Here is a 21,650-nt window from a genome sequence, read left to right as displayed (position 1 = left end):
ATAATTTTGCGTCAGGTCTCCATGCATGCTCAAAACCCCCCTTCAGATCCGGAACTATACTGCAAATTGTGTTTGAGCTTGCTACTGTCATTTTGTTTTCCAACGCGTTAACAGTACTTAAATAGTTTTAACAAACTGAATAATGATATTTAGGACTTTATTTGAAAAAAAAAATTGATTTGGAAGTTTGCGAGTTATGAGTATTTTAGTAAAGGGCTCCCCCCACTGCTTTCCCCCCTCCCCTGGGGTTGTTGACCACCCAGGGGGGCGATGACATGTGGTTTCATAATCACCATCGTGCCTGTAACAATAATCAGAAATAATATTGCGTCAGTCTTTCCATGCATGCTCAACCCCCTTCAGATCCCGGTCTATATAGAACATGCTATCTTACAATTCCAGTTGGTAGACCGAAATGATAGCCATCTTGTTAAACATGGTTTGGTGCAAGATTTGTTTTAAAACCATCCAAAATGTAAAAATGTATAATAAATGTGTAACCCTTTAAAATATGCCCTCTGGTAGCGATATTTTTTTTTTGTTCTGAAATTTTCATCCCTTCATAAAATTGTATACAAAAATTCATTAATTTCTTAGCAATAGTTTCATCGCTGGATAACTTTAAAGTAGGGTCATTTAGCTATGATCTCCTTGCATATCGTCGCCTTAGAGCAACACTAAGACATCTACTCCCAGGAACAACACTAGATATCCTACTGTTGCTCTGAGATGACGATAAATTGAGAAATAAAAGTTTATTACAATAAAGGCTGTCCATAAATGATAAACTCCTTTTCAACAAATATAACACTCCCCTCCTTTGTCACGAAGTGTCGCACTATATTACATAAACATATTGCTCTAGCTCATATATCTTACATTTTATTTCAACCAAAATATGCAGTGTCACACTTCTTGTTAACCCCTCTCTCCGTTGTCACAAAATGTCACAATTTCATGAACCCCATTCTCCCTTAAAATGTGACATTACCTATGGAAAAATATTTTTGAAAGATTTTATATGAGCTTCTAAATCATTCAAATGGGGAAATGTAATTGAAGAATAATTGTAGGATATTAAGAGGTGATTGGTGCCATATGTGAGACAGGATTGGTACTGCTGATTTTATTCAGAAAGCTATTTGATAATAACAATGCTTTTCACAAAAGTGTATAAGTCAAGTCAAATTTCAATATTATAAAGTAAGTCATATAAATGTCGCCGTAGTGAATGGTATTTGATTTGATTAAAATCCAAAAAGTCCTAAAATCTCTCAACTGTGAAAATTGAGGCGCTTTTAAATATCATTTACTGCCCGTCAAACTTTATAAGCATTTTTAGGTAAAATACAATATATTTGACTGACAGAGATCATATATTCAAAAGTTAAGACAATCCTACAGTATATTAATTTTTCTTTATGGTGAAAAAGTATGCCCTTTATCAGCTATTACTTTATATTTTTCAATTGGTGTTCATGTTTTTTTTTTCTTTTCTCTGCCAATTATTTAGAAGCTATGTGCTGCTTGGTTCATTGCTTCAATTGCTTTGTCTGTCTTCCCTTTGATGCCAGTGATAGGAAGAGAGTCAAATTACAATTTAGTGTAAGTATAACCAGTCTTTCGGGAATTTTAATTAATAATAATACACTTAAACCTGTTTTTGTGACGTGAATTAGAACCACATTGAGAAAATCCTTCAAAACTTAATGAGTAGCAGTAAAAATAGTTTTGGCAACAAAAATTACTGCTAAATCGCATAAAAAAATCGCACAAAAACAGGTTTGAGTGTTAATGTGTAGTGAGGTATCTTATAACTACTACTTGTTTCTGTTCGATGAAATATATTTAAAATTAAAAAAAAAAGTATTTTTGATAGTTTATCAGTACAGCAATCATGGATATCCCCTTCATTTCAAGATTAGTAGATATTTTATTCTTACTTTTTTTCAATATTTTGCTTTCAAAGGTTTTTGTGTTTGTACTGTAGAAAAAATGTTTAAATATGATTTGGAAACAAATCATTTAATATAAAGAATTTTATTTATAATTTTCATTAGCAATTGTTGATGCTTGCCTGCTCTTTTGTTCTATTAATAAAGACTATAAAGATTCCATTCTTACTTCCTTTCATTGTGTACATTTTAAATATAATCTTTGTTTTGGCTTTAAAAATAATGTTGAGATATAATTGGGAAACAAAAGGTATACATTTTCAATGTACAGTAAAACCCCTCCTAATTTACACCTCTCAAATGCGGACACCCCTCTTCTTATGCGGACAATTTTTAATTCCCCGATTCCAAGGCGAATAACATTATTAAACCCCTGTTCTGCAGACATCCCTCTATTGCGAGCAAAAAATTTTGTCCCGTTAGTATCCGCATTAAGAGGGGGTTTACTGTACACGTATCGGCAAATTCATGAAACTGTCATTTTGGCCATGTGGCTTAACATTCTGAACGAAATACAGGTAGAATTCATGAGAATTATTCTCTTTTAAAATGTAAATCAATAAAAAAATCTGAATTTCATTTAGATTAACTTGACATTGTTTTCATATCCACATCATTTTAGTATAACTTCTTGTTTAATTTCCTGAATAAATTTTTTTGTTGTAACTGATACAATTTTTATCAGTATCATTATATATTATTTCTGTAGCTTGTTTTTTGTTTCTATGCGAGACCTTCCTCAATTCTTGATCGATTTCTTTGATTTATACCTTATTTTAAAGGTTATTGTGCAGGCTACTGACGAAAAATAGACCCATGGTCTAAAAATTGTTTTTTTTTTCTGTCAAAAAAACCTGTTTTAAAGAACCAGAATGAGGTTTTTAGTTAAATTTATAACTTTAACTTACACTGTGACCAACAGAGCTCAATAGCTCGATCGGCAGAGCATTCAACTGGTAACCAGGAGAATGAGTGTTCTGGCCCATGTTCGGACAATCTGCATCAAAAAGTTAGAGAAAAGTCGCGCATTACATGAACACTTAATAACAACGAATAACAAATATGAGGGAATAGTATAAATGAGATGGAAACGCTCCTTGCTGTTATGAAAACTTGATGTAACATGGAGCTAAATTGATTCTTAATTGTAAGGCTTTTTTTTTTTTTTTTTTTTTTTAAAGCTTTGGCTCCGCTAAGAAAATTAAAGCATAATGTAAGCGAAAATATAAGTATCAGGTTTAAGATTTCAGACTACAATGGAATTGTTTTTTGTTAAATAATAACTTGTGTATTAAAGTATAGATTCTTCTAATGAGTTTTTGCCTCTTTGTACAAATAAAAAATTACTACCTCAATTTGAAGGGTAAAATATATTTTTTTTCTTCTTTTTGCAAAAAAACAAATAGCCTATCACACTTTTACTACATTGAAAAGCTACGCTTAAAAAAGAACTTAGTTCAAATTATTTTGTATTTTAACAGTGCTGTTAAATGATGAAAACATGCTGCCATCTAAGCTATAACGGTTCAAGCAGCCTGCGATAACAAATTGTAAAAATTTTCAAAAATAAAAACACTTCTCTTCAATATCTTATATATTATTTCTGTGGATTATTTTTTTATCAGTATGCCAGACCTTTCTTATGTGTTGAAGAAGTTCCCCCTCATTTTAAAACTTATCAGGCCTGCTAATGACGAAAAATATACTTATGGTCTAAAAGTCAAGTTTTCGGAAACGCCTCTTGCTGTTGCAAAACCTTGATGCAGCCCGTAGTTCTTATGCAAAATTTTTTTTAAAAGCAAAGTTCTAACACAATTTTCCTGTTTTTTGCTTCGCTCCCGGCAAGAAAAAATAATCAAAATTAACCCGTTTTTCGGGCTGTCTAGCACAATAACAAATTTACATTAATATTATGCATTACATGTACTCATAACATACAACAGATAACACATGTAATAAAATAAATGCAGTGGGAATGCTACTTGGTAATTCGACTCCTATGCAGGCTACAGTTATCATTCAGATAAGTTGACCATTGATCGAAGGGTGTTCTTCCTTTTTTTTAAAGCTTTGACTCCGTTCAGACCATTAAGCATAATGTAAGCATAAAAAAGTATTAGATTTACCTCAACGGAATCCTTTTTGTGCAGAAAAACATTTTCAGTATATATTGAAATGTAGATTTTTCTAATAGCAGTGTTCGACCTTTTGTACAAATGAAAAAATACTATGCCAAATTAAAACTACGAGTTTCACCCAGTACACCTTAAATTATTTAGTCGAATACAATATAAAACAGTAAAATTATTATCAACTTCATTAGTAAGAAATCATTTTCTACTCCTCTGCTTTCGGCTGAAAAAAAAATACATTCTGTCTATGTTCGAAAAATTACACTTAAAAAACGGGCTCAGTTCAACTGGTTTTGAATTTTAAGTGTTCGATTAAAAGAAAAACATGTGCAAGCATTTAAGTCGTAACGGTTAAAGCAGCCTGCTATGGGAAATTGTTCAATATTCAAAAATTAAAACACTTATTTGCAATCAAATTTATTACTTCTCTAGAATGTTTGTTTCAATCGCTACGTGAGATCTTCCTCATTTTTTAATCAAATTCTTTGTTTTACGAATACTTTTAAATAGTATCATGCTGGCTAACGACAAAACATAGACACGTGGTCTTATTTTTTTTCGCCGAAAAGCTTTTTTGCTGTTTTTTATTACGCATTTTTTCAATGAATATCATTCGAAAAGGAAGGCGCAATTGCTAGGTTTGTTGGAGTGTCGTGCTCTTAATCAGAATGGCGCCAATTTGAATCTGTGCCAATAAATATCTCTTTAATGTTTCTCTTTTTTCCGTCAGATGCTCACATGAACAGGACTGTATTTGCCCCAACCTGTTTTTTCACATGCAAAATTACTGCTTTTTCACGAGTCACTTAGCCACACTTTTAATGATATTTATGTTTGCATTGAAAATACGTACAAGCAAAAGGTGAGCGATGATCAAATTATCACACCGTTTTATTTAATGAGGTTTTGTTACTGATGTCTTCAAATTACATGCCTTTTCTTGTGCGCTTACTTTTTTCCGTTTACTTTTTTCGGTTCTTCTTCATAATGTTCTTTCTTTGAAATCTTTAAAGAGCGAAATGCCTTATGAAATGATTCGGAACACAGTGCGAAGTTCCACACGGGTTGACTAATCTTTAAAATAATCTTATTTATTTTTGAACTAATTTCAGAATACATACATCATTTGTAATATTTCCATCAGATGTACAACTAAAAATTTATTTACTTCCAAAATATTTTTTAAAATACTTCTATCAAAATCTTCCGTTTCTTTATTTTTAATATACTGAAAATATGAATTAATCTTAACATTTATATGCTAATAAATTTCACTTTTTGGTATATTTCAGCATTTTAGCTGGCTGGTTTTTCGTCTTCGTCGTGGGATTTTGTGCTAGACGGTAATTTTTTTTCTTCATTAACAAACAGTTTTCACTTTGTATCTAGTGATAATTAGATTTCAACAAGCTGTAAATTTTCAGGCCAGAAACAGGTTTAATTTTGAACAATAGATTGTGCAAAAGAGAACCTCAGCAAATTGTGTTTTTAACAGCTCTGCAGGTAAATTTTTCATTATTTATTTCAATAATGGGAAGAACATTAGGATGTTTAATTGCTTAAACTTCTGAAACTTTTGTGGTTTAACAAAAGAAATTACTGTCAGGAATTTTATTCCCATACTGTCACTGCTTATAACTTTTTGAAATTAACTAAAGATTTTTCTTTTCTTTTACTTTTTTTTAAAATGAAATCGTTTGAAAATAGTATGAAGCAATCATAGATCCAATACTAGCTAAGAGCTCTCTGTACCGTTGGCAGGAAAACGGCAGTTTATTGTACAAGCTTGCCTATTTGATATCTGCTGTAAATAAATCCAATGAAAAAACCCTCAAATTTCAACATTTCTTATTGTTAGTATTGAACTCAAAACACATTTCTTCAAATGTCTATTAAACTCATTTCTGCAATTACTGCCGTTTATCTGCCCACGGCAGAGTTCCTCTGTCCATTTAAGATGCAGCTTCTTGCATCATGTTTGGAGTGCAGCAATAGTCTAAAAATATTGATTATGCTATAGCTAGGCTATGCACTGGACATTTCAAGGACATGAAGATATTACTTACTAATAATAAATCCTATCCTATCTGCAAGCACTGTCCCCATTTACAACTCGCCCCTGATCATGTTTTTAATCGTCAGGCCATTATTCGCTCCCTCCTCCAACTTGGAGCACCACCAGTTGAAATCCTGTACAGCCATCAAACTCCAGAATTAGCAGATCTTGTTATCAAGACTTTTGGAGGCATCTAAACCTTTCGCAGTCTGCACTTCATTAGACACAACAACAACATTGATTATGTTTCCAGATTGATGACAAGTAATTCTACTAACTTGCAAAGCTATAATATGCTATTGCAATAAATTTGGTGTGAAGAATAACTCGCATGGAATAGAAGCTTTAGAAAAGGGAAATACTAGCCTATCGTTTGCTTTCATGATTATTTTCTTGCTTTTTTTATAAGGTTTAACTATGATGCATAATATTTGTTAACTTTTTTTTCATTGAAATGTGCATTTTTCTTGCTTTTTTAGGTGATGTTGTTATGCATAGCGACATATAATGTAAAAAGTACTTCCCGCAGCATTGCTGATAAAGAAGGGCTACCAGTTTTAAATCAAACGGTTTCTTGGATGATTTTAGGTAAGATCTTTCAAGGCTTGTTATTATTTGAGACTCTATTTTTTTTTTGGGGGGGGGGGGGGAAGCAAAATCTGAATATTGTTTTTTTTTACAAAAGAAAAAAAAAAGGTTAGATACTATTTGACTGAGTTCTGTACCTCAGAGCCAGATGGACGTAAGTCACATTATAGTAATTTTACGGGAGAGAGGAAAAACTTTTTCTTGCACATGCAAAGGATAGGATACCTGCTCTTTTAACCTTGGTAAGAAATTGAAAAGGATTTTTTAAAAAGAATTATGTTCATATGGCTCAATACGCAATAGGCAACTATTCCGTATGTACATTGCCTGTTTATTAGTACATTGCTACATGCAATGTACAGCCTGAGTAAAAACTTTAAGGCCAGTAAATATTTTTGTGAAAATTAGAAAATAAAACTATATTGATTTTAATAGTATTGCATTATTGATTATTAATGTTTATTGGTAAGAAATAACTCAACAGACAGTATTTGTAAAGTATGCAATTACCAGAAAAGCAGTGGTATATTCATAGTTAGCATTTTAGCCTGAGTAAAAACTTTAAGGACACTAGTTTTTTTTAAACTACAGGTACATGTACTAGAACAAATATGATCGCAGTTACCAAGATTGTGGAAACCCTTCAACTTGTAGTGTTATTAATTTTTTCAAAGTTTTCGTTACCTTTGTGAAGATATCGAAAGGTAAAAAGTTAACTGTTCATGAAAGAGAGCAGATTGAATTTTTTTCTTCTGCGGGGATGATTAGGCAAATTGTTACGAAAAAAAATGGAAGTTTGAAGATTGAAGTCAACAACTTTTTTTAATTGAAACACAGTTATGGTAAAACGAAGAAAAAGGGGAAAGCCCTAAGCTTTGTCTTCACGTGATGGAGGAAGTGTTTGTAAACTTACATCATCTAAAAAGTATTCAATCGGGAAACTTATTCAAAAAATATGTTTAAATGTTTATCAAAAACGATGTATAACGCAATTAGAAGATGTGGAGGTTTTATTTATGCAGCAAAATTGCCTAAATCTCAGTACCTGACTAAGCACAACATAGGACATCTGAACTTTAGCCAGGAAATCATAACCTGGAGTAGCCAATGGGTACAAATAATGTTTCTGATAAAAATAAGTGGAATTTAGATGGACTAGACAGACGGAAGCACTATTGGCATGATTTACGAAAAGAAAAGGAAATATTCTCCTAGCTCCAATTAAATGGAGACTCTAGAATGACTTGAGAGTGCTTTGCTTATAATGGTGTGGGCTCCATTATGTTTGTTTCAGGTAAAATGAATTCACAAGCATATCAAAATGTCCTCGTAAGTCATCTTTTACCAAATGCAGAATTTATTGCTGGAAGAAAATTGAAATATCAGCAAAACAGTGCACTTATCCATTTGAGTTACAGTGCAAAAAATTGGTTGCAAATCAGCAACATTAAAACTTTGAAATGACCAACTAAGTCTCCTGAACCTAGCCCATTATAGAACTTATGGGGTGACTGAGTAAGATCATTTCATACCAATGGGAGACGTTTTGCTTCATAAAACAGAGCTGAAATTTAATATCGAAGATGAATGGCATAAAATAGATCTGAACGTTTTCAAAAACTAGTTTTATCCATGGAAACAAGAATATTTGAAGCAATTTGAAGAAATGACTCCTATGCAAGCTCATAAATGTTTTAATTTTTGTCCTAATATACTTTTTTCTATGTTGGCCTTAAAGTTTTTACTCAAGTTCAAATATTGATCTGTAATATTTTCTGAAAAAGAAACACTTACAAACGAAATATTTGATGTTTTTTACTTGTATTCAAGGTTAATAATTATCACTTAAATGATTCTTTGATCCAAAGTTAAAGATGTGTCCAATTTCTTACAAATGTTAACTGGCCTTAAAGTTTTTACTCAGACTGAACTAATAAACAGAAAATCACAATTTTTGGACTTCGGTCTAGGTTTTCGATACTAAAACGTAAATCATATAAATATCGCCGTAGTGGAATGGGCTCTGAGGTACAGAGTTTTCAGATGCTATTCTTCATCATATGCTGAAGTAGTTTTTTTATTTTCAGTATTTATTAATTTTATACTGAGTAATTTATGTTTATAAACATTTTTCTTGCAGTTTCATCTTTAATTCTTCCTTTGTTTGGGGCTCAATCTGTTTTAACCCGCCTCATGAATGTAATGACATCTTTATTTTCATCATATTTGCTTTTATGCATCTCGTATCCTTTAATGATGTAAATTACCTGCAACCACTTGTAGAGAAAAAATGTATTTGAATTATGTAAAAAGGAAACATTTTAAAACTTACTAAGAAATAATATTTTGCTTACTTTTTAATTAGTTTATAATGAACTTTTGTAGTTTTGTTGTAGTTTTGTTACAATTAATTCTTAGTAAAGTGTTATTTTTTTAGAATATGAGCAGAAAATGGCACAATCGGGGAAAAAATTCAATAAAACATATATAGTTGATGCTCTTTTTTATGAACTTCTAATCTACAAAACTCGTGACTTAGTCAGCAGTTTACCAGGCCAAAAGAATATTTAATTGACAATTAGTAATTGATATTATGAGAGGAATGAGCTTCTCTATGATGTAGTGAGTTCCTCACCACTCAGATCTTACTTCATTTTTCCAGAGAGCAGCAATCGTTTATTAAATTCTTCTTTCTCCCAAAAAGTGTCTCATTCATGTCAACCGAACTGTATTTTTGTTTGTAACTTATATTCTCCAATTCTAATTTAGTCGTATGTGGTTCCCAGTTTATATGGGTTTGAGTACTTTTTATTTGTTGCTTTATGCAAAAAATTACCAATTTTATTTAATATTGATACTTTTACTATGAACTGTAATATTGTACTCTTTTTTAGTAATCTCCAACTGGTAAGGTAATGTTGTAAGAGTTGTAAGCAAACGTTTTTTGAGAGAGTTAATATGTAAAATTCCCATGCATAGTTTGATCCATTATCAATATTGATTATACTTTGCTGAGTAGACTTATGTGATTTCAATGTTGTACATGGTGGAAAGACTGATATGACCATTCAAACTCAATTAAAAATAAAATGATGCATAAATCGTATTTAGTTGCTCAAAACTCAAATCAGTTTTGTACATCCCTTTCAGATGAAAATTTGTTAGGTTCAAGGTCGACGAAAGGCCATGTCAGCCTAGTTGGAAACTAGGGTCCCGGAATGGGAGTATAACTTTTATTAATTTTTATCGGGGTGGGGGGGGGGAGCCAGGCTACCAAACTGACAAGGAGCCCGCCTTGGCTTTCAGCGACCTGGTTAGGTTTCTTGAAGATGACCAGTGCTATAAAGGAGAACGTTTTCTACTGTTTTCATTTAAATAAAAATAAAAAAATAAAATCTTCAACTTCCTCGTTGTTGCCATAATCTCAGAAATTGGAAGTGGACTTATTTTTGGAAAATTGATTTCATTACCAAAGGTACTAACTTTTAAGGAAGAATTAGATTAGTAATTATGTCTAGTCAAGTTTTATTATATTTTTAAAACAGTTTTTATTAAAAATATTAAAGTAGTAATTATAAATAGTATCTATTTAATTATATATTAATTAGTTCAACAGTTGGTTTTGTTTTATTAATGTAAAATAACGTCATGAAAATTCTTTTGCTTTTTGGGGAAAAGGAGGTGGGCTGCTCATCCAAAAAAAAAAAAAAATACTAAATGGAAAGTTAATTAGACAATAGGTGAAATTTTTTTTTACATTTTGCTCACCAGTACTTAAATGCAGTGGCTGGAAGTAGTGCGCTACAAGTAGTGACGCTACTGTAGTAGCTACATTTTTTAGTAGTTTGTAGTGTAGCGCACTACTTTTTAAAGAAAGTAGAGTAGCGAGTAGTTCGCTACAAAAAAAAAGTAGTTTGTAGCGATTTCTAAAAACTACTTTTGAATAAAGTTTCAAAAAAAAAAAAACGCGTTTTCAAACAAATCTGACTGGTGCAAGTCTTACACGAGTAAAACTTGCACCAATCAGATTCGTAAGACTGAAAAAAAAGAGTTGACCTCTTGACGAAATACGTTCTATCTGTTTGACGTCGATTACTTTGTTTGGCATGGAAACTTTCACATTTTCCCAATATTCGCCGTGAATAGAGCATGACTTTAGAAAGAAAGAAATGATTTTTTTCCGTTTCATGCAAACTTTGCCCGTTAAGCAAAAAGCTTTTGGTATCAATGCCAAATTCACATGCAATCGAATCTCAACTTACACGAGGGATGCGTTTCAAAACTGATATTTCGCGTTTTTGAAAAGATGAACATACCAATTATTTTAGACTCTTGATAACACCTCTCCAACTGTTTTAGCCCATTTCTTAACTTCACATTACCGAATTTAAACATTGAGAACTGAAATGTTACTGTACTTAAAAAACAGCTGTGTTATTGAATAAAAATATGGTTAGAATGCACAAAAGCAACAGGAGAATGGCATAAAATGAAAGAGTTCATACGTTACGTATAGTATGGAGCGATAATAAAATGCAGCATAACAATAATACTGCTGTACAGTAGATACAGTAATTTTATTCGACAAAGCACATCGAAACTCTATGTATTTCTTCATTCGTCAGAAATTTTTTGTTTTTTCTTCCATTTTCAAACTTCAGATAAACAGCTCAGTTATGTGAAATTATGTTTCATCAACTTCCTACTTGGAAAGAAAAAGATGTGGAGCGGCGATTTGTACGTTAACAATACGATGTTTCGCCTAGTACGGTGCAGGGAATTTTGGCTTTCAGTGATGCTAAAAGGAAATTCCATTCACAAAACTAATATTTAGTACCCAAGAAAGAAGGTGACATAACGCCTGCGCTTCCGCTCCGAAAATTTTCGTGTGGAATTCGCGTCAGCTGCAAAATTCATTTCTCGAATAAAACTCGCTATATAGCCACTTCGCATAAATAGAATTGCGCTGTAGACCACTGTTGTTAAAAATTACCCATTGAAGTAAAGTAAGCATTTTTAGTTATGTTTCATGTTTCGGATAATAAGTAGTACCATTTGAGATATTTTTCTATTTCTTTATTTTTTCTTTTTTACTGATTGAGTGTTGATATAACATATTAAAAGTGAATTATTAAATGTTGTGAGCTTTTGAGGTTATTCGGTAAAATTGAATAATGCTTTTATTTCATTTTATCAGGGACGTAAGAAAAGAGATGGTGTCCAGGTCCGGACCCCTAGCTTGAAGCTCAAAAGCAGTTAATTAATTCCTACGAAATATAAGTTTCTTTAAAATTAATTCATATAATGAAAATTAAAGTTTTTTTCTTTTGTTTAAAAGATGCTGTTTATTATCTAAATCAATTTTATGTATATATATATATCTCTGTAAAAATTAAAATCAAATTATGACTGGATTTATCTTAATTTCAAGTAGCCGAGTTATGCTTCTTGAATGAAATATTTACTGTCAGGAAAGGATAAAAACTTGAACGTTGAATTCCTTCCACTTTTAAATTCTTTCTTGCAGGGAATATTCGTGCAAATCGTAAAAAAATATTTGGATTAACGAATCGTTTCAGTAAAGGAAAGAAAGAATAAATTATTTATAATGATATTCCATGTTCAAATGAACCAATATATCAATCTAAACAATTTTTTGAATTTTTCCATTTAATCCTCAAATGTTGTGTATATGTATGTTATTTATTTATGTATTTATTTTTTTTTAAGTAGCGAAGTAGCGACTACATTTCAAAAGTAGTTTGTAGTTGCTACATTTTTAAAAAAGTAGTTGTAGTTAACTACATTTGTGCTAAAGTAGTTGTAGTTCGCTACAAAAAAAAAAATGTAGTTTTTCCAACCACTGCTTAAATGCATTGTAAGAAAATGTATTAAGAATTAGTTGTACTGTGCGCATTAAGAATACATGAGAACACATTAAGAAAACATCAGCCATTTTGAGGATTTCAATATTGTTTATATTTGAAGAAAAAATATGTTCTGACACATACAACAACAACACAACATAATACAAATGTATGTAATCACTCTCACTATTAGTAAAACAACTGAATATAATTCTTAGAATCTAAGGATTTTTGCTGTTTTCAAGTTCATTATTTTTTTTTTTTCATATACTTTTAATATGAAACCTTGTGTTAATGAGCAAAAACTACATTTTTTGTACTAAATGTTTAATGCTATTAAATTATGTTAAAAAATCCAGCAATGTTCTTTAAAATGAACGAATCAAATTAAAAGATATTTTTAGAATACTTTATTAATTTGTAAAAAGAAAAAAAATGGAAGACATTTTGGGTTAACATACAACTTAGATTTGTAAATGCATGTTTAAACTAAATAATCATGGCAATGGGTAACTAATTTATTTACTGTTGGATAAAGCTAACATACCAAGGAGAATACTTATTTATCAACCACAAATAAAGAAAACATTTATCAAATCCTTAACAGATTCAAGCCATGAAGCAATGTTTTGCTTCATTTTGTGCATTGAAATGGTTTTATGGCTTTCTCTTGAGCATCATCTTTCTTACAACTACACTAAAGTAAGTAGTACTGCTTTTTTATTTTTATGAATCAAGTGTTAACTAAAATAGCTAGAATTAGAAAATTTTACCTTTGAGCTGAAAATCTGATTTTGTAACTATAAATGATATTAATATAGTAGTAATGTTATTGGAAAATAGGAGTGTTGTAAAAATATGGCAAAAGTTTTTGCATGCATATAGTTTGGAGTTATAGGGAACCTCTTGCCGAAAGTTCTGATTCTCAACTATAAGTAATCTGAGGGAAGGGGTTTAGACCAAAACTATGGATGCAAACTCAGTAGTTTGGAGAGACAGCCATTAGAGAAAGCTAGAAAAAATAGAATGCACCTTATTCCCAATTGTTTCATTCTGCTTTTTCCCATTCTAAAGGAAAATTCATAAATTAAAAAATATATATATCCGTTTGTTTGCTTGATTAATATTAAAATTTCTATTGCGGAAATTTAATGCCCTTTCAAATTTTCAATAAATACAAAAGTTATGTTTCCATTTTTCCATGCAATAGAACACTTTTCAAGTCCCTAAACTTGACTGAGACACTAGACACTTATAATTTATAAATTTTGTTAAAAAATAAAGTACCCGCTGTTGACCGTTATGTATTTTTGTATTAAGTTATTACTTTAGTATCTAATTAACAGTCCTTCACTTAAAATGAAGTACAGTAAAACCCCTCCTAACGGACACCCCTCAAGTGCGGACAATTTTTAATTCCCCGATTCCAAGGCAAATAATATTAAGCCCTTGTGCTGCGGACATCCCGCTATTGTGGACAAAAAAATTTGTCCCGTTAGTGTCTGCATTAGAGGGGTGTTTCACTATACTAATCCATAAGTCATGTTGGAATTTCTTTTCTGCCTTGTGGGGAATATATAAATCAATTCCAAGGATAGTATAACATGTCTAAATTTAACTTTGAACAATATTTTTCTACCAAATTGTCTTAAAAATCCAAAAGTAGAGAAAGCTTCAAAAACCTAAGATGCTTATTGCCCATCTTTGTTATAGAGCAAGAGCCTGTGAGTGCAGGACATGTGTTATAGTATAAAGGCCCAAAGTTTTTCTGCAGAAGCACGTCACGGCAGGTTCGAAAGGTTCGCTGTTATTTAAGCTGAGTCGATCTGGCTTTGGCAAGAAACAGGTAGCAAAAAGTACATCAAAACCTAAGCATCATTGCGCCATCCTATGTGAAGTGACCTCATCGTCTTACCCCGACCATCTCTGATTTGAACAAAATTTTATAGAGGAGCAGACATGCCTTTGAAACTAACCTATACAATTTCTCATGTTCAAAGACCCAAATCCTGAGGATCTAGAATTAATTAAAAAAAAGACTTCAAAAAGGCGGATCAGCTTGGTGAAACGAATTGTCATGTTTTGCGCGGTTCTCTTATTGTAGGCCATTTTTTAGCTCTTTTTTTTTTCTTTTTGAGATATCCTAGATCCTTATGATTTGTGTCTTGTAACACGAGAAATTGTGTAGGTTAGTTTCAAAGGCATGTCTGCACATGTCTAAAACATCCTCCAAATCACAGATGGTTGGATATGGACCACTAGATCACATGACATGGAATGAATCTATGATGTTTAGTTTTTACAGCAACTTTACGCACCTTTGCTTCCTGCTCCCTGCCAAAGCCAGCGCGAAGCAGCTTAGATAATAGTGAACTGTTCTTACCTGCTGTAGTGTCCTTATGCAGAAAAATTTTGGGCCTTTATATTATGACATAGGTCTGGCTCTATGAGCTCTGGGACTCTATTATGGCATTTATCTTTTGTAGATATTAAAACATCTGAAAAGAAGATAACTCATTTCTAAAAAAAACTGTACTAAAAAAAAGTTGCTTTTAGTGGGGCATTTCACATAGTAAAGATCCTACGTTACCTTGAGAATTATTGCAATAAGATTACCTTCAAATGTAAATTTTAATTAAAGTATCACTTTGAAACAGGGGCGGACTGGCCAGGTCGGCTAGTCTGAGATCCCCGACTGGGCCAACCGCCGAGTGGGCCACTTTAAGCAATTTTTTATTGAACTTAATACATTTAATTCACATCTAACATTTTTTAAAGCATAATAATAGAAGAAAAAATGAAATTTGTTCACTCTATGGGAAAAAAGTGTTTGGAAGCAGGTTTATTTTTCTCCCATCCTTAGCCCAGGGGGCAAAGTAAATAGCGGAAGTCCACAGGTGCGAATTCTTTCCTCTCTTTGACAACTTTTTCTCCCTAGTTTTAGAGCTCTGGGGTCCATGGCTCCAACATTGAGGAAACGTGAAGGGGCCAGAGAAATTAGGGTCCGACGCGGCCTGAAAAAGGGCCCGGGACGAGAAAAGAGCTCCCAAAATCTTATATTAGTACGTCTATTAACAACAATTGGCGTGCATCGCTAGACAAAGCAGCCCCGACCCTGTTATAAATGTGTGAGCCATGCTTTGTGGTGTTGATACATGAACAGTGACATGCACAATGTTGGGGGGGGGGGGGGGAGAAGGACCATCTGTTGGCCCGGTTCCGAGCCTGAAGGGGGCCCGAAATTTTTTAATTGAGGGGTGAAATATACAGTAGGGAAGTAGTGGTAAAAAAAAATGGAGGAGGCCCCGTAAAAGTCATTTGTAACGGACCTCAAACATTTCTGTACATGCCCCTGGCCTGGTATTCACTGGTTGCTGAAAATTCAACTAAATGCTGTCAGGTGGCAATCGATTCCATTAGTCTAATGTAATTTATCGCTATACGAGTATTTTCATCTCAGAATCGCATCGGGAAAGCAAGTCTGGACTACGATAAACTGAATCTGAAACAGGACAAAATTTCAACTTAGAAGGTAGAAGGGCGAGTTCCTGAACATAGGCAGATTTAGGCCCGAGTTCCAGGGGAGGAAAAGGGGGGGGGGGACAAGATTTTTCTGTTTTCATTTTTTCTTTCTTTTTTTTTTGAGCAACATTAGTAATAATTAGGGTCAGACTTAGACTTAACGGTGTCCCAGGGTTGCTAACCTTGGAGAAACAATTTGAGGAGCATCTGTGCTGATTTTGAGGAGCAATTTAAAATTTTGCGGACTTACCGGGTTCTTGGTTTTTGTATCAAGGCCCAAGAAGGAAATTGTATTACAGATTTAAGGTGGTCTGGGACACAATTTGAAAAAAAAATGGTATTAAACAATTTAGAGTTTTGAAATTTTTTGTACTGATTCACCATCAGTTTGACTCTCAAAATCATAACATAAATATTTAAAAAAAATTATTTAAATTTAGTTATTGTTTTCTGAAAAAATGGGGTTGCTTTAAATTACTAAAACTCAAAATATTCTTGGTCAATTTTCAAATTTTTATCAAAAACTATGCACAAATATCTAAGTTTTTATTTTTATTCGAAGATTTAAAAAATATTAATTCAATAAAAATTGAAAATATTTGAAAAAAAAAATTCAAAAAAAATCATATTTTTTGAAGTAATGGTTTTTTTCAAATTCACCATGTAAAAATCAAAGTAAACTGTTTGAAAAAGATATGCTCCAAATTTCATTACTTTATCTTTATCAGTTCTTGACTTATAAGAGTTTGAATGCGAAAAATCGGGAAAAATTGCATCATGGAGAGAAACGCGCTTGAAGTTTTAAAGTTAAATATAATATAGTTAAAAGAATGCAACACAAATAATTATATCTTTCGTTCTAATTAAGATAGAAACAAGATTGAAACGCCCTTTTAAGCAGAAAAAGGCGGAGAAGTTTTTTAAATGATAGAAGAAAAAAATGCAAAAGTTGACACATTTTGTTTCCCGGACCCCCTTAAATATCGAAAAATTTCCAGACAAAGTCTTCGAACCTTAGGCATTCCCTTAAAGTCACTAAAGATAACTTAGAATTTCACTTATAGAAATTTTCATGGGAGAGCTTCGTAACCCTTTTATTTGCACTATAGCCAAAAATTGATTTCAGTTTCAGAAAAAAGATGCCTAGAGAGAACTTGTGTTTCCTCCGGACCAAAAAAGGTGCAGTGCGCTTTGAGATAAAAGGAATAAAAGGGTAGAGAAGTTTTGTTGAATAAAAAAGGTGCTTCTTTTACTTTTTGGTATACTAGGTACATACAAAGTTCAAATGTTTTCGATAGTAATTATTTTTAAAATATTAAAAAGGTTTTTGATGTTTAGTTTTAAAGGTAATGCAAAAAACATTCAGATATATTCTAATCAGATTCTTGTGGATAAATGATTGAAACGAAAGAATGACGTTTCAAGGACAGGGGTCGAAGGTTAGCTTAAAAGTGAAAGGGCACGGTGCCCTTCTAAAAATCTTGGGGGAAACCTTTCTCTTTTGCTTACAATGTTTCCAAACATATTATAAGATTATATTTTCAAAATTTCAATGTCGGAAAATTTCGAAGGAGAGTCGCCAGATTCCCTATAGTAACGAAATGTAGTTTAAAATTGGGTCAAGTATACTTCAGTTTTTAAATGCTTCCAAATGAAATCACTGACTCTCCTATTCTCTTAAACGTGACCAAAGTTAGTTCGCATTTTTTAATAGTTCAAACTCTAAACGTTTTTGTAGAGAGCTCCCTATGCTGTTCCATTAATTTTACTAAGGGTAGCCTAAATTGCATTTCTAAAACTTCCCATTTCGGAGAATTTCTGGGAAGAGCCAGCGACATTCTATTGTAAACAAAGATAGACTAAAATGGATTTCAATTTTGAAAAAAAAAGTTAAGAAAACAAAATTGTGGGAGAACCCCTTGTTTTCCCTCTCCTTTAACGCTACGGAAAATTGTAAAATTGCGTTTTTTGACATCAACTTTGAAAATATAGCTTGGAAGGGAACTAGAACCCTGTGTCCTGATTCTTTTTCTTAGGCTATATAGATCAACCAATTTCAAAAAATTTATGGGGGGATTTACCTGGTTCCTCATCTCTTTCCTCGTGTCCATCCTATGTTGTCAGTATGGAAGCCTAAAGATGTGCCTTTTCAGGCTTATAACCATAAGTATCCTTTCAAGGCACATAAAAAATGTGTCGGTGTTAGCTATATTTTACGTTTCACAATTTTCTATTTTAGAACTTTAAATCTTGATTTAGGAACTAAAAGCAAAATAGGAACTAACGGTAGTTTAATGTCTTTGCTCGACTAATTCACAGAAGTGGGCCAAAATATTCTTTTGCCGACTGGGCCAAAGTCAGCCAGTCCGCCCCTGCTTTGAAACAACCTATACATTAGTGAAAATAAAAAGGCATTTATTGTATATTTATATTATTCTAGTGTATGTTTCACAGTAACTAAAAGAAATTAATCTGTTGAACGTCGTACAGAGCTATGTTTACTTTGTGAAATTAATATGCTTCTTACTTAGCTTCAAGATTTAAATTTTGTCTCAAGTTCAACTCATACTCAGAAACCTGTTCCTCATCTGTTGTCTTTGAGTGACATTCGAAGAGCTTACTTTTTTGTATCCTTTTAAATATCTTTGTTTGTTTGTTAAAATATATATTTATTAATGTTCTGCATTCCTTGATACTCTTAATTTATTTTCTTCCTATTGTCTTGCGATAAAAAAGTTATAGATTTTATTTTTATTTATATAAATGCAAATGTGTGTGTATATAGGCCATAGAATCTCAATTAACCAATCTGATTAGGGTTTTTTTTTTTTTTTTTGGTAAATTGAAAATTCGGGATTAAATGGAGCTGTCAGGATGCTTAGAAACTTCAATTATACATTTAAACATGTTCACATTTCCAAAATAATTACTAAAAGTGTTTTTATTGAAAGTACTACAAATATATATAATAAATTTGTTCAACAAATGTCACTCTGATACGAAAATGCAATGTAAATTTAAATTGTGAATCAAGTTAGTTTATTTAAATGTTGTCTAAATTAAAAGTGCGTATTCTAATTAATCAACAGAAATAGAACAAATGTCTTCTTGTGAAGAAAAAAAAAATCTTTTGTCTAATGGTATATAATGTAAAGGGGTGGGTGGATTTTTTTTCTCCCCTTCCCTCCTTCCGTTAGGTGAAATATATGAATTTTTAGCTTCAAAAATTGATTAAAAGGTAATTTCTTGAAATTTAGAAAAAGGGCTTCAAGATGCAGATTCCTGGGGTACGTTTGAACTTCGCTCTAAATTTCAAGGCTATAAGTGCTATGGTGTCTCCAGGGCGTTGTGCATGAATAAAAAATATATTGCCTCATTTTTATATATATATACACTGGTGTCCAAAAGTTAAGCATAATTGTTATTTATGTGAGTAATGTGAGAAATATAAATCGAAATAGGGAGAACTTGATATGCGAGTGCAACACGGTTACAAAATAAGGAAACTACTCAAAAAACGGTAATATTTACTTTTATCATCCCAAAAAATAGTTTAAATGAAAATTAGGCATATGAGGAGTACTCTTTGCATAAAATTTCTCTTTAAAAGATGATGCTGAAGTTCAATAGTGTGTATGGCCACCTCTGACTGCCAGGCACGCTGCACAATGATTACTCATACTTTCTATGAGGTGGTGGTTGAGTTGTGGGATTAAACAGTTCCAAGCATGCTGGAGAGCTCTTTTTAGCTCCGGAGCGGAGCTTGGCGGTGGCGAACGGGCTGCAAGTTGTCTCCCGAGAATATCCCAGACATGCTCGATAGGGTTCAGATCAGGGGATTTCGCAGGCCACGTCATTCGCTGGATATTTTCTGATTTGAGAAGTCATCGACCACAGCTGTTCAGTGACATGGCGCGTTATCGTCCATGAATATGAACTCAGGACCAACAGCACCTCGAAACAAGCGAACATAAAAGGCTCAAGAACCTCGTCTCTGTATCTTTGACCAGTGACTGAGCCTGCCTCAAAAATATGGAAGTCGGTGCGGCCATCCAACATAATGCCCGCCCACACCATTACTCCTGCTGACGCAAAGTGACGTCTTTCTCTTATGTTTTGCGGTTGGAAACGAGTCCCCTTTTCTCTCCAGATTGTTACCTGACGAGAATCACTCTGTAGAGTAAAGCGGGACTCATCACTGAACATCACATTAGCCCACTGTCCCAGACTCCAATGCCAATGTTGCAAGCTCCAGTTTAAATGAGCGCGTTTATGCGCTGATGTGAGAGGAATGCAAACTGCTGGTCTTCTGGCATACAGACCGACATGATTGAGTCTCCTGTAAACAGTTTGCCTCGAAATTGTTATTCCTGTGACGGCATTGAGCATCGAACCCAGTTCTCTGGCACAGCTGTCCTTATGACGTCGTGCAGAAATTGCCAGAAAACGATCTTGGCTTGGGGTTGTGACTCTTGGTCGACCTGGTACTGGTTGGCGGGTAACATCTCCCGTATTTGAAAACATCTGCCACAGTCTCGAGATTACACACTGAGGCACATTAAGAATACGAGACACTTCAGTTTGTGATCGTCCAGATTCTAGCATTCCAACGATTCTTCCTTTCACAAACATGTCCAATTGGCGTCTTTGTGTCATTATTAGTTCTGTTTCACCAGATCCAATGTTTCTTGGTACAGCAATTGCATGAAACGCACCTGAACTCTCTAAAACGTGCGAGCTGTTTTATCCACATTCTAAAACGCGCACCTAATTCGCGCATGACACCATCGACTATACTATTTTGCATAAACATATTGTTTCTTCTTCAACCAATGAATCTCCAAAAGTAACTTTATATAATTTTACGAAAATTTACAGATTTTTCTCGCATTTTATGAATTATGCTTAACTTTTGGACACTAGTGTAAGTATACATTAAGCTGGCTTAGTGTAGGTTTTTTTGAATCTTGGTATGAAAAAAACTCTCCATGCAGGGAAACTTTGATCTCCATCATAGCAGGTGGAAAGTGAAAGAGGCATAATTGTTTATCCCTAATTCCTGATTTAGGCCATTTTATTGCATTTCTTTTGTAGACGCACTCATTATGTTGAGAGGCCCTGTATTACTAGCACCTTTGTAGATGCACTAGATTGCTTCCACTAGGATTGCAATGCCAGTAGTTTTCATAATTTTGAGCAGTATTATGATGAAATATTAGTCACTATCATGTAGGCATATTTATTTAGTTGTTCATCATATTGTCACAAATCTATTTTTGCAATTATCCTTTACTTAGTTTTAGGTATTCTTTGTTTTATTGGCTTTTTTCGGCACTGGAAATATTGCCAGCATTAACAGGTTTGATTTTTGAAAAATATTTTGTTATTTGATCTATCTGTGTTTAGGTGCTCTTAATTTACTCTTTTTGTTTTTTGTTTCTGTTTCAGCTTTGATCCTAATAGCGTGTATTGTTTTCTCACTATATTTAATCCCTTTGTTATGAGTTTGCTGATTCTTTTAAAGGTATGC

General features: G+C 32.9%; 1 protein-coding gene across 1 annotated transcript in view; it reads left to right on the top strand.

Annotated features, from left to right (window-relative positions):
* Positions 1 to 21,650, top strand: part of LOC129225626 (GPI ethanolamine phosphate transferase 1-like) — a 109,882-nt gene that overhangs the window by 74,031 nt on the left and 14,201 nt on the right. The window contains 9 exon segments of the mRNA XM_054860093.1: positions 1,517 to 1,605; positions 5,380 to 5,430; positions 5,512 to 5,590; positions 6,623 to 6,731; positions 8,872 to 8,974; positions 13,213 to 13,300; positions 18,652 to 18,747; positions 21,424 to 21,479; positions 21,569 to 21,644. Coding sequence (XP_054716068.1) covers positions 1,517 to 1,605; positions 5,380 to 5,430; positions 5,512 to 5,590; positions 6,623 to 6,731; positions 8,872 to 8,974; positions 13,213 to 13,300; positions 18,652 to 18,747; positions 21,424 to 21,479; positions 21,569 to 21,644 — 747 coding nt within the window.

Source organism: Uloborus diversus, chromosome 7 (genome assembly GCF_026930045.1).
Source record: "Uloborus diversus isolate 005 chromosome 7, Udiv.v.3.1, whole genome shotgun sequence".
In the NCBI taxonomy this organism is placed as follows: Eukaryota; Metazoa; Arthropoda; class Arachnida; order Araneae; family Uloboridae; genus Uloborus; species Uloborus diversus.
This window is presented reverse-complemented; position numbering and strand designations above follow the sequence as displayed.